Below are 15,929 nucleotides of genomic sequence, written 5' to 3' on the forward strand. Positions count from 1 at the left end.
ACAAATTTAGATAAATTCTTCAAAATTAGATCATATAGTGGAGTTGCCGAATCAAAATGTTCATGTTATGGAACTCTCTAACTTGAAGCAGTATTTCTGCAAACCTCAATGGGAAGGAAAGTCCAAAGATGAATTCAGGAAACCACATTTGTCTAGAGAGTCATTGTCTTTGTTTTTGTTTTGTTTTGTTTTGTTCTTTAGTATTTAAACATCATCATCAGATGTAGACTTAACCCTAAAAAGACTGGGGGGGGGGGGCCTAAAAGGCCCCCCCCTCGACATTTCGCGCGATTACTCAGCAATACGCAATGCTCTCGCCGCGATGCTCTATGACTTTTTTCTTTCGAGTTTCCCGCACATTTTGACACCAAATTTGTGACGCCCGGGGGTACGATTCTGAAGTTACATAACTTTTTGTACATGCACGTGAGACCGAAAATGGCTCAAAAATGTGATTTTGTGTACAAAGTCAATACAAATTAAGTTTTATCACATGGTTCATATAAATATGCTTATTTTTACTCTCAATGGCTAAAATCAATCTGTTTTAGTAGTATTATGCTTCAAAAAGGGTCTGCCACAAATTTTGCTGAAAAAAACAACAAAAACAAAAGGTCGAAAAAACAAAGAAATACATAAGAAATTCATAAAACAATAAAATGAATAAGAAATTAATTTTGATACCAAATTTTTTTTCAAGTACATTTGCTAAGAATGCCACAAAGAATATCCAGACCAAAAATGAGCACTTTTGGAGCTTTATTTACTGATTTAGATCAAAAAGGTCTGATTTCTCGCATAAATTAGCATAATTAATCAAAATAAAATAAGAGAAGACTATTTTGGAAAATTCAAATATACGATCTTGTAGATTACATCGCACACTACCATTGTGCAAATTTCCGCGGCGATCGCGCGATCCACGGCCGAGATCTTAAGGGGGGGCCCTTTAGGCCCCCCCCCCCCCCCCAGTCTTTCGAGCTACCAAAATAGCCCAGTCTTTTTAGGGTTAAACATGTGTTGGACTTGAACGAAAGTTACTCCCTGTGTGAGATCTTGTAACATTTTTGCCCAAATTTGGTTTTCCAATCCAGTCCCTTAAAGTGAAAAACTTATCAGCTTTGTGCGCTTTGTTGCTTGTCCCTCCCCCTTTTAGCTCTTTTCTTGAATTGAACAGACTTGTTGCTATTAAAGAAGCTGGAGAGGAGGATTGTAAGATGATAACAGAGGTGAAAATTGTGTCGGTGACATTATGAAAAGCCATTATTTTCAGATATAAATTTTGCCCTTCTAGCTCAAGCAGTAATGCTAGATAATGTACTTTTTGTCTAAAAATGAAGAAGAAAGAAGTCAGATTTTTGTTATGTTATGATATGTTCTATTTGGTCATAATGATTTGACTCTGCAAGTAGAAGGCTGTGTATTGAATGCAGAATATTCATAAACAGGGTGTGCTGAAAGCACTGGCTAAGTTGCAATACCTGACCTTGTGGAGGACTACAAATTATAGTAGCACAATTTCATTTTTTTGGCTGTTGCAAAGGGGTGAAATCAAATTTTATTGAAAGGGAGCTTTTCAGTTAAAGCTGTAATACATGCACCTTGACAAACTGTTGTCATAAATGGAACTTGCTTCATTAGCTTTTAAAGGATAGCATTGTCTACTACTTTAAAAGACTTTTAAACTGGGGGCAATACCATGCACTTGATGCAGAAGAAATAAGAAATTGAGTACAGTCAAATCTGGCTTAGTGGCCGCCTGCCATATAAGGCCACTGGTAAAACAATTCCCCCTAAGAGAAAAAAACCATGTTCATGACCTTGTCTAAAGTGACCACCTGTCTTTAACAGCTACTTTTTCATCCGTTTTGTGGGCAGCTATAGACCTGTTAGACTGTACGCAGTTCTTTCATATTACAATGATTAATTGCAGGGTTACAAGGTTGTACTGTATGTTGTTTCATGGCTCACAAGTACATTTAGGATTTCGTTAGCGACAGCACACTAGTCAAATCAATCCCTTTATGAAATTTGCACCATTATGGTTTAACAGATATTCAGTGTGTACATGTGGGCTGCCATTTCAGAGCTACCATATGTGGCAATGTCCATGTTTGATTTTCCACTATTCTCTGAATCCTCTTGCATAAGTCGCTGGTCGACAGAAGTTTTAGACATTTAAAGAAAAATATCGATATAATACATGTATGTAAATGAAATAAGATTCTGTGCAGAAAGACATAAATATGTTTATAGCCCCACTCAAGGGTCTGTGTTCAAAACCTCTTTTTGATACATGGTGCAAATCACCTGTATGCTGCTCTGTGAGATGATGTGATTACTTTCTAAAACATTTTCCTTCCAGTTTTATTGAAAAATCCATTTTGCTGTGAGATGAAGTTGAATTCCTTGTCGAGTGCTAGTTTAATTTTGGTGGAAGAACACTGAGGAATTGACTTTTGCTCTGAGTAGTTGAATATGTGAATTCTTTACTTATTCTTTGAATGCATGGAACAGCAAAATTGAACTTAATCTTAAAATTTTGAAATACCATGTATGTCATAGTGTGCTAACACATATATGGGTGAGTGATATGACTGTTTGGCCATTTATTAAAAAAAACCCCAACAACAACAGTTGGCAGCAATGGTATAGCCAAACTGCTGTTGTATTCTTACAGCCTTGTCAGATCCCAGTGCCCCCATTAGTATCACAAAGAAGTTATGTTCAGAGGTTGAAGCATGATCGAGATATGAAAATCACAAGGTATTTTTTGCTAAAATCCACAAATAAGTCCTGTGTACATGGAAATGATCCAAGACCATCAAACAAGGGTTTGTGACAATTATAAACCTTTGCAACACACAAACAACTTTCCCCCGAGAGTATAATGATGTCTATATGGAAATGCACCTTTGTCCACTTATGATGTAGAAGTGGTTACATTGAACCTTAATGCTGCAATTCGTGCTTTCATTTCTTTTGAGTCTTATAATTCCATCGCAAAACAGTTGTACCTTCATGGCATTTCTGTGCAGTAGCCATTACTGCCTCAAGCGATGTACACATAGTTGTATTGGGATATAACCAGAAAACGTGTGAATATATAATGTGTTTCCACATGTTGATTGTCGCATTCAGACATACATTGTGTTTCTCAAGAAAAGCAGAAGTTCCAATGTAGAAAGTATTTTCTATTGCTCAATGAACACTATGCATCAAGCTACTAATACATGTATGTATCTCCAGATGGTGTTATATCAGGTCAATTGGTGATCAATACCATTTCATACAATTTTTCATCCGTCCTCTAAACTCATCTATGCATTTGCTGGCATACCTCTCTTCGTAGTGATATTCAGACACGGCTTATCGAGGAAGAACACACACCTTACTGTATCATTAATGTTGTATGATGTCATCTGTCTATGCCTATTTCCTATTTTCATTCCATTCATTCACCTTGATTATTCATGTATTCATCTTGGAAAAAAAAAAGAAATTAAATTATTCTACAAATCAGCTTAATATGTGGACATGTTTCATGTTGTTTCCCAATTGAATGACTGCAATTGTCTTATCAGTGAAAGTGTTTGCCATTATTTCCACCATATTCAAGTTGATTGTAAATGAATGAGTCAAGATAAACAGACTAGTGAGAGTACCAAGAAGGTTGGGGAAAAAAATAAGACAGCTGTGGAATTCTGTAGTTTCTCATGTTTTACAAAACCATGATACATGTACAGCTGTTTCACTCTCAATTACATGTGCTCTTGAAAACTGGTTGAAGTGATGGGGGAGGGGGAGGGGTAGCCCCATGCACTAAATCCATGGCCCCCGTGGAAAAGATGATAATACAAACTCAAAGCCCTCAAATGGGCTTGTACGTATTTAGTATCGTATACAGAAATAGTATGTAAATTTAAATGTTTAAGGCAAGCTTCTACCAACCTTTAATTGTAGTGGGCTAGCTCTGACCCATCTATGGTCCAGTGATCAACAAAGACAGGCAACGACAGCAAGACAACACCTCACTGCATAAGGCTTGAGAAAGTCCTCGGGATTAGGACAAAAGCTAGCCCACTACAATTAAAGGTTGGTAATTTATTGTCATCCTGACCGATGACAGTTTTTAGTATTATAAGTATGTGTACACGTGTGTGTTCGTGTGTGTGTTTATACATATATGCATATATAAATACAATGTACATGTATATATACACGTATATATATATATATATATATATATATGTTCACATATCTTATATATTTATACATACACATGCAATACATCCACACATACATACATACATACAACACACAGGGTATAGAAACATACTAACGTGTCTTGCAGTTTTTAACTTAAGGTAACAAAAGTGATTTTGCGGGTCACAACTCTTTATTTCATTGTTTTTGTACCCTGACATAATGAGAAACCTGATACAGAATGGTAATTGTCATGGTTACGAGGTCCTCATTGTAATGAGGCCCCCCTGTAAGACACATTCGTAAGTGGAAAACACTGACACATTCAACAATAACCTGGCTTTGGCTGACTGAATGTTGTCAGAACTAGAAATGTCGCTACAGCGACTGGTTATACCCCCGTCAAACAACATTTCATAAGCTTTGGTCAAAACAACATTTGATAAGCTTTGGATAAGCTTTGGTCAAAAAACTGAGGAAGTAGTTAAATCCGCAAGATCTTTCCTTGATCTTCTGCCATTAATATGCCGTTACCATGGCAACGTACTTTCGGGTACTGTCGAAAAATGCGTCTTGCACATCTACAACCAAAGGCACACGTCTGTACCAAGTTTCATGGAAATTGGGCAAAAACTGAGGAAGTAGTTTGCAACACAAAATTTTCCATCATTTTGGCTCATAATATGTGAGCTGTTACCATGGCAACATACTTTTTGTCACTGTCAAGAAATGTGTCATGCTGACCTATATCCTAAGACAAACATTCAATATGAATTCCATGAGAATTGGAAGAACACTGATGAAGCAGTTTTGCCATGAAGCATTTTGCCCTATATTTTACCAATAACATGCCGTTACCATGGCAACGCACTTTTTGCCACTGCGGAAATATGTGTCTTGCACATTAACATATTCAGATGAACATCTGTACCTAATTTCATAAAAATTGATCAAAAACTGTGGGAGGAGTTCGCGACGCAAGATTTGTACCCATTTTTGCCCATAATATGCCGTTACCATGGCAACGTACTTTTGGGTACTGTCAAAAGATACGTCTTGCACATCTACAACCCAAGGCACACATCTGTGCCAAGTTTTATGGGAATCGGTTGAAAACTGAGGAAGTAGTTCGCGACGCAAGATTTGTACCCATTTTTGCCCATAATACGCCGTTACCATGGCAACGTACCTTTGGGTACTGTCAAAAAATACGTCTTGCACATCTACAACCCAAGGCACACATCTGTGCCAAGTTTTATGGGAATCGGTTGAAAACTGAGGAAGTAGTTCGCGACGCAAGATTTGCAACGGACTGACCGCCCGACCGACCGCCCGACCGACCGTCCGCTGATTCCTATATACCCCCTTCAAACTTCGTTTGGCGGGGGTATAAAAACTCTGGAGCCAAAATTGAAATGGCCCATTTGCACATGATACATGTAATTCAATACAATTTTCTTTTCACTTGCTAAACCTTGTACAACCCCTACTAAATTGGCAGTTTTCTTCATAAATGTGGTGCATCAGCATGTTTGCCATATAAAGATGGGGATCATAAATGGAAGAAAAATGCGTGTAAAGCTGACTTTGGCAATATAACCTTGACAGTTTTCTAACTTTTTTGTTTCTTAAAAAAATAAATAGAACAATGCCAATTACATACCACTTTGCATCTGGCAAATTTTTATCTGTCAAAACCGAAAATGTATTTTCCCGACATTACATGGCTATTGTGATGACACATCAAATATGCCAGATAGAGCAGTCTGAACATGTCATCTGAGAAAGACCCTTTAAATCTGAGCCACATTTGTAATGTAAACATAGCATTTGTCACTCAACTGGCATGTGCAAGTGCCTCCATCAACCCCTGCTCAAGCAGCGCCTCTGTTTATAAACACATCTCGCACCCCAGTACCATTTTTGTTCAGCACCAAGTTTATGCAACCCGCATTAAATTTCTCAAAGAGGACTGGGTTCATCTGAAAAAAAAAAAAAAAATCCTGGTGTATAAGAGAAGGCTGTCAGCTGGAGCCTTATATGTGTGGGAATTTGATCATCTTGTTATTGAAACCTAAAATCAGTTTCCGTCCTGTGAATAAATTGGTTCCATGACATTTGTTTCTGCGACAATTGCTCCAACGAAACATCTGCACGCTAAGCCAAACATAAATTCTACCCACACACATAACCCTAATCCTAATCGCATGCATGTGAAAGTCATGTACATCTGTGTACACACAGTACTACCTTCCCTCCCCCCTTTTGTTTGCAAAAAAAAAACAAAAGGCAAGTTAAAAAACGTTTGAACAAAAATCAAGTGAAAAAAAGTGATGCAAAACCCATGACTCCCAGGGGTTTTTGGTAAGGAGATTCTTTGAGAGGGTGGGGCATTGATTGACCCTTGACCCCCGCCCCATCTGCCAACAGCCCCCCCCCCCCCCCCACCCCCACCTAAAAACATTCTTGGTCCCTGTGCAGATAAGTTTGTTTTTGATACTTTTTTTAAAATATTTTTCCAATGACAAATTACTATGATTCTAACATATTGCATGTTACATGACTCTATACTTGCCCCTTTCAGAAAGAATTTAGCAGTTAGCAATTTGAGCAGTATCAAGATTTAGATGTCTCCTCTCATCTTAAACCAATTTTCCACTTTTTTTTGTGGGGGGGGGGAGGTTGGGGTAGACTAATAGCATTTTCCTGTAACCTTGAGAAAAGTTAAGTTGTCGTGAGAAATGTCCAAGTTGGATAATCACTCATTAAATACTAATTTTCATGGACTGCGGAACATGGAAAGGAAGGGCTGTTGTTCCCATCCCTCACCACCAACATTTGGCTTTTACAAAAAAAAACAGGAAAAAAAAAACTGATAACGATAATTTCCCACTGGTACTCCCCAAAGATTCATTTGAGAAAAAAAACACACACACAAAAAAGGACCCCACCAGGTGCTGGTCAGACGCCCCCCCCCCCCCCCCCCCCCTTATACACTGGTATTTACCATTTTAGTACAACAGTGCCACCTCTAGGGCAACTGTATAACAATGTGTCAAAAGCTGGGGAAACCCCACTTTATTGTAAATAATAATGTCCATCTATAGGCACTATATACATGGCATAGACTGTAAATTGCACATGGCCAAACATGCATACAAGTATGTAGTGCTTTTCACAAGGATACATACATCACATGTAGCTAAACTGAAGGTAGAATCAGGGTTGTCTACTAAATTCCATCTTCATGAAACATGCATTGAAACAATGGGCTCTGTATGCACACACAAACAGAGTAAATTAATGAAATAATAAATTAGGTACAGAACAAACGAGCCTTAATGTCTACAGACCCATTCAATTATTAACAATGCATGCATGTTTCACCATTACTTGGCCAATAGACATGTCAATGTCCTGATACATCCTGTCAATCATTAGATATTACAGAGACTCCAACTCTCCCGTTCTCGACGGGAGATCTCTCGCCGAAAGCCAATTTTTGCAAAATCTCCCGTTCTCCCGCTTGAGATTTGATTTCTCCCGCCCTGGCTCTGTGTCTCCCGGTGGAAAAGATTTCTTACTTATTGCTGTCGTATGTTGAAAAAATAAGCCTTAGATAGCACCCGAGAACATCTAGAAGTCTATAGGAACTTCGTGCTTCGCACACATCAACTTCGTCTCCCGTTTGCTAGGGGTTTCGGGCGGGAGAATCTCCAGATCAGATGGTGCTTGGGGTTGGAGTCTCTGGATATTATGAAGTTTTAACAATGTCCTGACACTACCTGTCAATCATTACATTAGATATTCTAAAGTTTTAACAATAATAACTGCATGACAATAGCCTTCTCATGGGATGGTGACATGTTTACTGTGAGAAGGCATTGATCAGATCTGACTTGCATTCAACATCAAGTTGTAGCTTACTTTGAGGGCTCATAAGAGATTCAGATACATTTCAGTTCTTTGACTCTTGGCAATGTTTTGGGTCTCTTTGGCACAAAAATGTTGTTCATGTCATTCATCCTTCTCACTCGTTGCATTAGTAATTGTTGATAGTACCCTGGTAATTTCCACCTCTTGCGGAGTTTTGATGAAGAGCCCCAGCTCTGAGTCTGGGATATCCTTTTCACTGAGCTCAGGATTGTTCATGCTTTCTGCTGTCATATGTCCAGACTTGGCCATTTTACGTGCTTCATCATTGTCGTCATCATCTTCAAGCTGTCTCTTCCTCACGTTTTCTTTAAAACATGGCGGCGCTACGAGAAAAGTTTCCTTCTGCTCCTTGATGAGGATCACGTCAGCATCTTCCTCTGGTGTAGGATCATCCTCTGGCATCTCCAGGCTATGTAGGAGACTCTTCCTGTATCTCAAGATGTCATCTAGGTAGTACATCCAACTGTTTTGCTTGGCCAGCACTGACTTGGATATCCACGGAACTCGTGTGGCCATCACTTTCAGGATCTCACAGAGTTCACTGCAGCGTTGCGTCATAAAGTACGGAAGCTTTTGGTTCAGTACTGCTCTGCGAAATTCTGCTTTGGACTTCTTGTGGTTTGAAGGTGTCGAGGTCAGCCAGGCTATGCAGCAGGCAGCAATCACGACAGGTGCGGCACGGCGGCCGCAGGTTAGCCATGCATCCGTGGCTAGAGATGCAATGTTTGTTGTCTTGTCAATCAGCTGCTTGTCCTTCACGCCGAATGTTGCAAGACAGGTGGGTACGTATTCCTCTATGCTGGGTGTGTCAATCTGGATGCCTAGATCCTTCATTAGCTTGCGGCTAAGCCCCGCCAGGGAGGCGCATGGTTGGTCCGTGAAGCTGGTGAGGTCGCTGATAAGCACGGGCAAATTGTGACGCCGGCACATAACGTAGACGCAAGACACGCAGACTGCTGTCTTCTTTGCCGTGCGCATCTTGCGAAAGTGGTCATGCTTCATTGCATCCTTAAAGACACTGGCAGCCTCCTTATGCATCTCCTTGTTCCTAATCTGCAGCTGCTCACACATGACATGAATGCACTGTATATACTTTTGCATCCATGTGTTTGTGGAGGGATTGGCACTGCGCATTCGATAGTTGTCTGATGCAAATGTAGGCCTGAAAGCACTTCCTGAATGGCACGCTTGACTGTATTCTTCCAAACCCTGCAGAGAAGTGAAATTTAGAAGCATTAATCTCCTTTTCCGTCATTCATACTACCAAATCAGCATTGAAAGTGTAAAGCGTCACATGCCTCCAAAAAGGAAACAGAAATTACGCAATAAAATATGCGGTACATGTATGTGCATGAAATGAGGCGACACTGTACTCATCTCACATATCACAAAAGACACTCTGGTAAAGAATCAGGCAGCTTTCTCTTGTATAATCCTCTGTCCATTAAGGTTGTCATTGGAAGGTCACTGCCATAATTTGACATGGAAAATATATTTTTTTTCTCTCATTTAAGAGCAGAAAATCTTTATGGTGCTGATAAATTAGAGATGTATGAGAGAATGAAATTAGTATCTCATCTTGTGTGTACTGCAACTGACATTACTACATGCAATTTGCCAAACACACAATAACTTGGACAACTGCATAATTTTTAGTGACATTTTTGTCTTAAAAACTGTTTTGTATGTTAATTAGGCTGCAATATATCAAAAAGTTCTACCAAGTAACTTATCTGGCTGATGTGATTGGTCAGGATAATGAGTTGTGTTTTGCTTTTTTTTAATCATTTACTAATCAAAAAGGTACAAAAATATTGATCACAGGACACAGCTTTTATTCCTGAAGCTCCCTCCCAGTAGTGGGCAAGTAGAGCATAATCAGTACATGATGATCAAATCATGCCCTAGCAGTACTACTGAATTGCATGCAGCTATTACCGGTAAACAAGCTGCATGGCTTTTCACTCTTTCCCTAAGGATATTGCTATGGCCTGATATACCGTAATCAATGTACTCAATTACAGTGCATCATGTACCAATGGTCTGAGATTGCAAAACTTCATTACCAGACCATTACCTTACATCACATTACGATACCAAACTAAAAATTGTGTTACCAGTGTTATTTCACACATTCAAATGCATTTAGACTTCAAAACAGGCAACAGTTTCTGCAGTCATATAAAAACTATGTTTTACCTTTAAAGAGGAAATCCAGCCCAAATATAAGTTTGCCTAATAAAAAAAGAGTAAATTTTTGTGAGTTCCATGGTGAAAATTTGACTGAAATCGGATGAAAAATAAGGAAGTTATCAAATTTTGAAGTTCTGATAATTTTTCCAAAACAGTTCTTGTACAGTGGGTATGGATATGCAAATGAGTTCCACGAGCTATGTCATATCCTCACAATTTTGCATCGTTCGTGTACACAAAAAAAATGACAAAATTAAATGTTTCTGTCATTGAAGTCTGAAACATGACGTTATTCCTGGTTGAATAACTTCAGAATAGTGATCAGTTAGATGAGGATTGAGCCTTGGGCATAATTGCGCTTGAATGAAAAACAGGAAATTTCAAAATTTTATGTACAAACTATGGTAAGTTGTGAGGGAATGGCATGCTCACTTTGCCATTTGCATATTCACATTGACTGTTCAAGAACTGTTTCTCCCAAAATAGCGAAACTTCTACAGGTCATAACTTCCTTATTTTTCATCTGATTTCGATCAAATTTAAACCGTTGAACTCATAATATTTTACTCTCTCTTATCAGACTAACTTACATTTGGACTGGATTTCCCCTTTAAATGGTATTCAAGTCAACATGGCAATTCAGATATTTCACTAAGTATAAAGACAAAAAAAGAAGAAAAAGAAGAAACAAACAAACCCTGTCCAGTTGGTAGGAAGTGGCATCTTCTTGCACATGACCACAGGCTGTGCACACAATCTGACCATCATCTTCCTCTACACTTGCTTCGCCGCAGCTGCGGCACTTGCCGTCCCCCATTTCTCCAGCTGAAAGCAACGCACCTTTGGCAGGTGAAGAGAAAAAGCAAGATTTTTATTTGTATGCTTCTCAGACATTGTAGCACATGCATTTTCTCTCGTACACACTTTTTGCTCTGTTTCTGTGTGAACATTCTGTGAAAGAGTGCCATGAGGCTTGAAATTTAAAGATTGCATCATAAAAAAAATCCATTCCCCAAAATACAATATCTGAACTTTGCTCCCAGGCTCAGAACTATAGCCATGTCTGTGTTACTTTAAAAGTGGATATTTTCATGTGACTAATTTTTCGCGTTTTGCCGGGTGAGAAGAGTTTCATGTGTTTTTAATTCCGCAGAATCAAGACATCACGCACAGGAACACTTGGCAAGCAAAAATATTCGCATGCTTTTATTTTCGCGCTAATGCCTGGTTGAGCGAAATGCGCGAAAATTTAAACACCGCAAAAATTTCCACTTTTACAGCAGTCAATGGGTAAAAAGCACATAAATCACTAACACAAACGGCAGAGCTCGGTTCAGCAGACAACATTTAACACTGAGCCCAGCACAAACTACCAGAAATACGTCATAATTTTGAGGTCAACTTCTAACACCAACATGATTTCAAGTTCGGTTTTATCATCGGTGCTAGTGCCGAGATAGCACTAGCACTAGCACTAGCACTGAACTTGAAATCACCCACTTAGAACCTGTACTTCAGAGCCTCTTTTCTCGGTTCACGCTTTTCCAGAGTGTGTGCTTTCCTTAAAATATTTAGATAGATTAGGAGAGTTCAATACATCAATATAAAGCTTAGATTCTGCTCTTTCAGAATCTGCCCTTAACTAAAAGTCCATGTCAGGTGACTTTTTGTTTGTTTTGTGATGCAGGGTCACATACGCCCTCTGCAATATGTAAAGTGGTATCCATTCATTTGAAATGATGAATGTTAAAGGACGAAAATTTGCTATTATTGTCAATGAGTTGTGTTGTGTGCCATGCATGCAGGGACCATGTCTCTGTTGGATCATATCATGCCACACAGGGAAAGGCATTAATAAGAGCAACAATGTGCCGTATTTACTGTAAAGTAAGAGCTTTCATTTAATATGCACGTGCGCATTGACACTTGCAAACCATCGAAGCACCCACTGTATCCCAACGCGAGATTCCACACATACAGTGTATCATATGTACACATTACTAGAAGTAGAACACACGCTATTGACCCACAGTGCCTAATGGTACTCGAAATACTGCACAAGCTGAAATTTTCGGCGGTGGTTTTATTTTTCGGAATTTCGCAAATCACCTTTGAACCGTGAAAATAACAACATGCGAAAATAACAACGTACAAATAAAATTGACTAGAGTCTATTAAGGCCAGTTAGACCCTTACTTGCAACCGCGAAATGAACAACACGCAAAAATGTCCTCCAAACACAAGTAGCAATTTGCGAAAATATCTGTACGCGAAAATTTCAGCTCGTACAGTAAAATAGGGCTGTAACTAAAGTACTTGACCAAAAGATCAGTCTGTATCTGGTCATCGGGGATATGTTCTGCAGAGACTGCGTCTGGATTCATGTAAAAAAGCCCCCCCCCCAAAAAAAAAAAATAAATAAATAAATAAAATAGATGAATGACTCCTGCGGACAGCTGCTGACAGACGGATCTTTCGGAATTCTGTCTAGTTTCTAGGTAAGTAAATTGCTAGACAGAAAGATCTGTCTGTCCGAAGGAGTTGTTTATTTTTCTGACGTTATCGCTCTCCTCCATGACCAGACGCAGTCTCCGCGGAACATATCCCCGATCCCGACGCGACGACCAGATACAGACCGATCTTTGGTCAAGTAAATCGTAATCATAAAAAAGTGCATGACAGCGCGATGCCGATGACTGCCGGGCCAACATTTTTTTATCATTTAATCAATCAAAGTGCAGGATGATGGCTTAAAAATGCACATTCAATACGCATCTATGGGCGGTGGTGACTTGACATATGACTACAGATTGACTAGAATCTCTGACTCTATGTTTCTCACTTCTGGGAATTCCCCAAGCTCCCACTGTGTCTTTCACAAACACATTTTTGTAGGCATGGGACTGCCAAGAAAATACTGCAAACCTGAACGAGAAAGAAATGGTTATATTTACGATTTAATGAGGCACAAAGTCGAAAGAACCACGAATATATGCTCTGCAGCAATATGATAATTCACGTATATCCACTCTTCCTAGAATGGTACGACTGTGGAAGGCTAGCGACGAAGAGTTTGAGCCACAGTGCCAAGGAAAAGCAGGCGACAACAAAGTCCATCCAACGTGAAGGCGTTTGGAAAACGTTTACGCATTCACAGCATTCACCTACTGTAGAGTTCTCTGTGCATTCACCTGCTGAAGTTGAAGTTGGCCCACTGTTACTGTTAGAGGGCGTTCGAAAACATAACAAAAAGTCTCCGGCGGCCATCATTCAAAAGTAATAAAATCGAAAGGATCTTCAAGCAGCAACCGTACACACCGTATACGTATGCGGCGATTGAGTAGAGATATCGTCAAGCATTTTGTACTATTACCTATCATCAGCACTACATCCTACACACAAAAAATGGAACTTGTTGGTGGCTTCGTCTAAGCTTTGTCATCGACTTTACAACCGTATGAGACTGATCTTGGTCTGCTGGCTGGGAGACTGTAACCTTGTTAGACCCCTAGATTGCCCGGTGAGTATCATTGCTATGGATGGGCGTTAGTTGAAGTTGAACAGGGGAGGGGAAGTTCAAAAAAATTAAAAAGAAAAAAAAAATCTGACTTGAAGGATCCTCTACTGTTAGGGTTTATGCGTTAAATGGGAATGCCGAACAGGAAATGTTGATAAAAACAATAAATTAAATTTTAATTAAAGTGTAAAAGTTAAAAGCACTGAAAAGTGGAGAAAAGCAACCCAGCACTATCCCTGACCCTAATTTGTATGGGTAGGGTGTCTGGAGTATTTTTCTAACTTTTGAAATTCTTTCAAAAGCCGATTATAACAATTTCATATAAAAGAGAATTATGTTATTAAGACATATTTCAAATTTCATGACGAAATGATGATCCTATCTCGAGAAATTCAGCTTTGAAATTACGCCATACTCTATTAGAACTTTTTCTCGCTGAGAACGAGCAAAACACGGCACAGATCATGTTCGCAAATAATAGCGCTGAGGAAGCTGCATGAGCGTACGGATCTCGAGCGAGCGGTTAATGAGCACACAGCGGTTAGCTAAAACGTGTAACCAGCGCAGAAGCCACTCCCCCAATTCAGTTCGGGAAACCCACTCACAAGGGGGGCCCCTCCTTATAAGTAACCCGTCCCCCTTATAAGTAACCCCGTCCCCCTTATAAGTAACCCCCGGGGCACCCCTTATAAGGAGTCTCCACGCTTTTTTGCAATGTAACGCGAAAATGAAAGGACTGCGGCAATTCGCTTGATTATGTCCATAAAGCTTCACAAGTTTCCTAGTTACTCACGAAATTTGAGCAAAATCGGTTTGAGGCATCATATCTAAAATCATGGATTTAAATGCGATGTCAAACGACCCATGCGAATGCTGAAATGCGAGCGATTACTGGCGTGAGTGTCGCCAGGCGCGGCGGCGCGGCAATGCTTGAGTGCAGACGTGGCGACTGAGTACGTACACTCAGTCGCCACGTCTGCACTCAAGCATTGCCGCGCCGCCGCGCCTGGCGACACTCACGCCAGTAATCGCTCGCATTTCAGCATTCGCATGGGTCGTTTGACATCGCATTTAAATCCATGATTTTAGATATGATGCCTCAAACCGATTTTGCTCAAATTTCGTGAGTAACTAGGAAACTTGTGAAGCTTTATGGACATAATCAAGCGAATTGCCGCAGTCCTTTCATTTTCGCGTTGCATTGCAAAAAAGCGTGGAGACTCCTTATAAGGGGTGCCCCGGGGGTTACTTATAAGGGGGACGGGGTTACTTATAAGGGGGACGGGTTACTTATAAGGAGGGGCCCCCCTTGTGAGTGGGTTTCCCGAACTGAATTGTGTTGTCATACCCGTGTGCGCTAGCACGCTGCGTGCGTTCGTACGTGCTCGCTATGGTACATGGTCGCTACTAGACAACATTCGATTCGCAGTAGCTTGAGCGTCCTACGTACCTACCTACTGCACTGCAGTAACCCTGCGTATTGCAGCAGGGCTCGACACTAACGGTGGCCCGGTGGCCCAGGGCCACCAAAAACGCACGTCGGGGATGTTTGCCTTTAATTTTGGAAATGAACGGCGTTAACAATTGGCTCCGTAAGATGCTAAAATAAATGTCAATGTTTGTTTTTTATTTTAGAAATGAATAAAGGTAATATTTGACTCCTTATGATACTAAAATAAATGTCGGATGTTTGCTTTAAATACTTTTGGAAATAAATAACGGTAACATTCAGCTCTGTACGGTGCTAAAATTAATGTCAGATATTTGATTTTGCTTTCGGAAATGAATAGGGATAACATTCGGCTCCGCGGCTGGAGTGAATGTCGAATGTTTGCTTTGACATTCGGACGTGAATAATATAATATTCAACTCCGTAAGATGATAAAATAAATACCGGATGTTTGCTTTTACATTTCGAAATGAATAGCAGTAACATTCAGCTGCGTTTGATGGTAAAATAAATGTCTGATGTCTGCCTTGACTTTAAAAAATGAAAAACAGTAACATTCAGTTCCGTATGATGCTAGAATAATTGTCAGATGATTCATTTCACTTTCGGAAGTGGACAGCAGTAACA

At 39.9% G+C, this 15,929-nt stretch overlaps 1 protein-coding gene across 1 annotated transcript; it reads right to left on the bottom strand.

Moving 5' to 3' along the window:
- Nucleotides 1-7,986: 7,986 nt before the first annotated feature.
- Nucleotides 7,987-13,389, bottom strand: LOC139727765 (transcription factor IIIB 50 kDa subunit-like). Its single transcript, XM_071638743.1, has 3 exons — nucleotides 13,290-13,389; nucleotides 11,033-11,175; nucleotides 7,987-9,351 (listed from the first exon to the last, which is right to left on the bottom strand). The coding sequence occupies exons 2-3, from the start codon at nucleotides 11,150-11,152 to the stop codon at nucleotides 8,224-8,226; spliced, it is 1,248 nt and encodes a 415-aa protein (XP_071494844.1). The 5' UTR covers nucleotides 11,153-11,175; nucleotides 13,290-13,389; the 3' UTR covers nucleotides 7,987-8,223.
- Nucleotides 13,390-15,929: the final 2,540 nt, after the last annotated feature.

This window comes from Diadema antillarum, unplaced genomic scaffold (genome assembly GCF_040938485.1).
Source record: "Diadema antillarum isolate AM-2024a unplaced genomic scaffold, OU_Dant_1.0 seq00000150_RagTag, whole genome shotgun sequence".
Taxonomy (NCBI): domain Eukaryota; kingdom Metazoa; phylum Echinodermata; class Echinoidea; order Diadematoida; family Diadematidae; genus Diadema; species Diadema antillarum.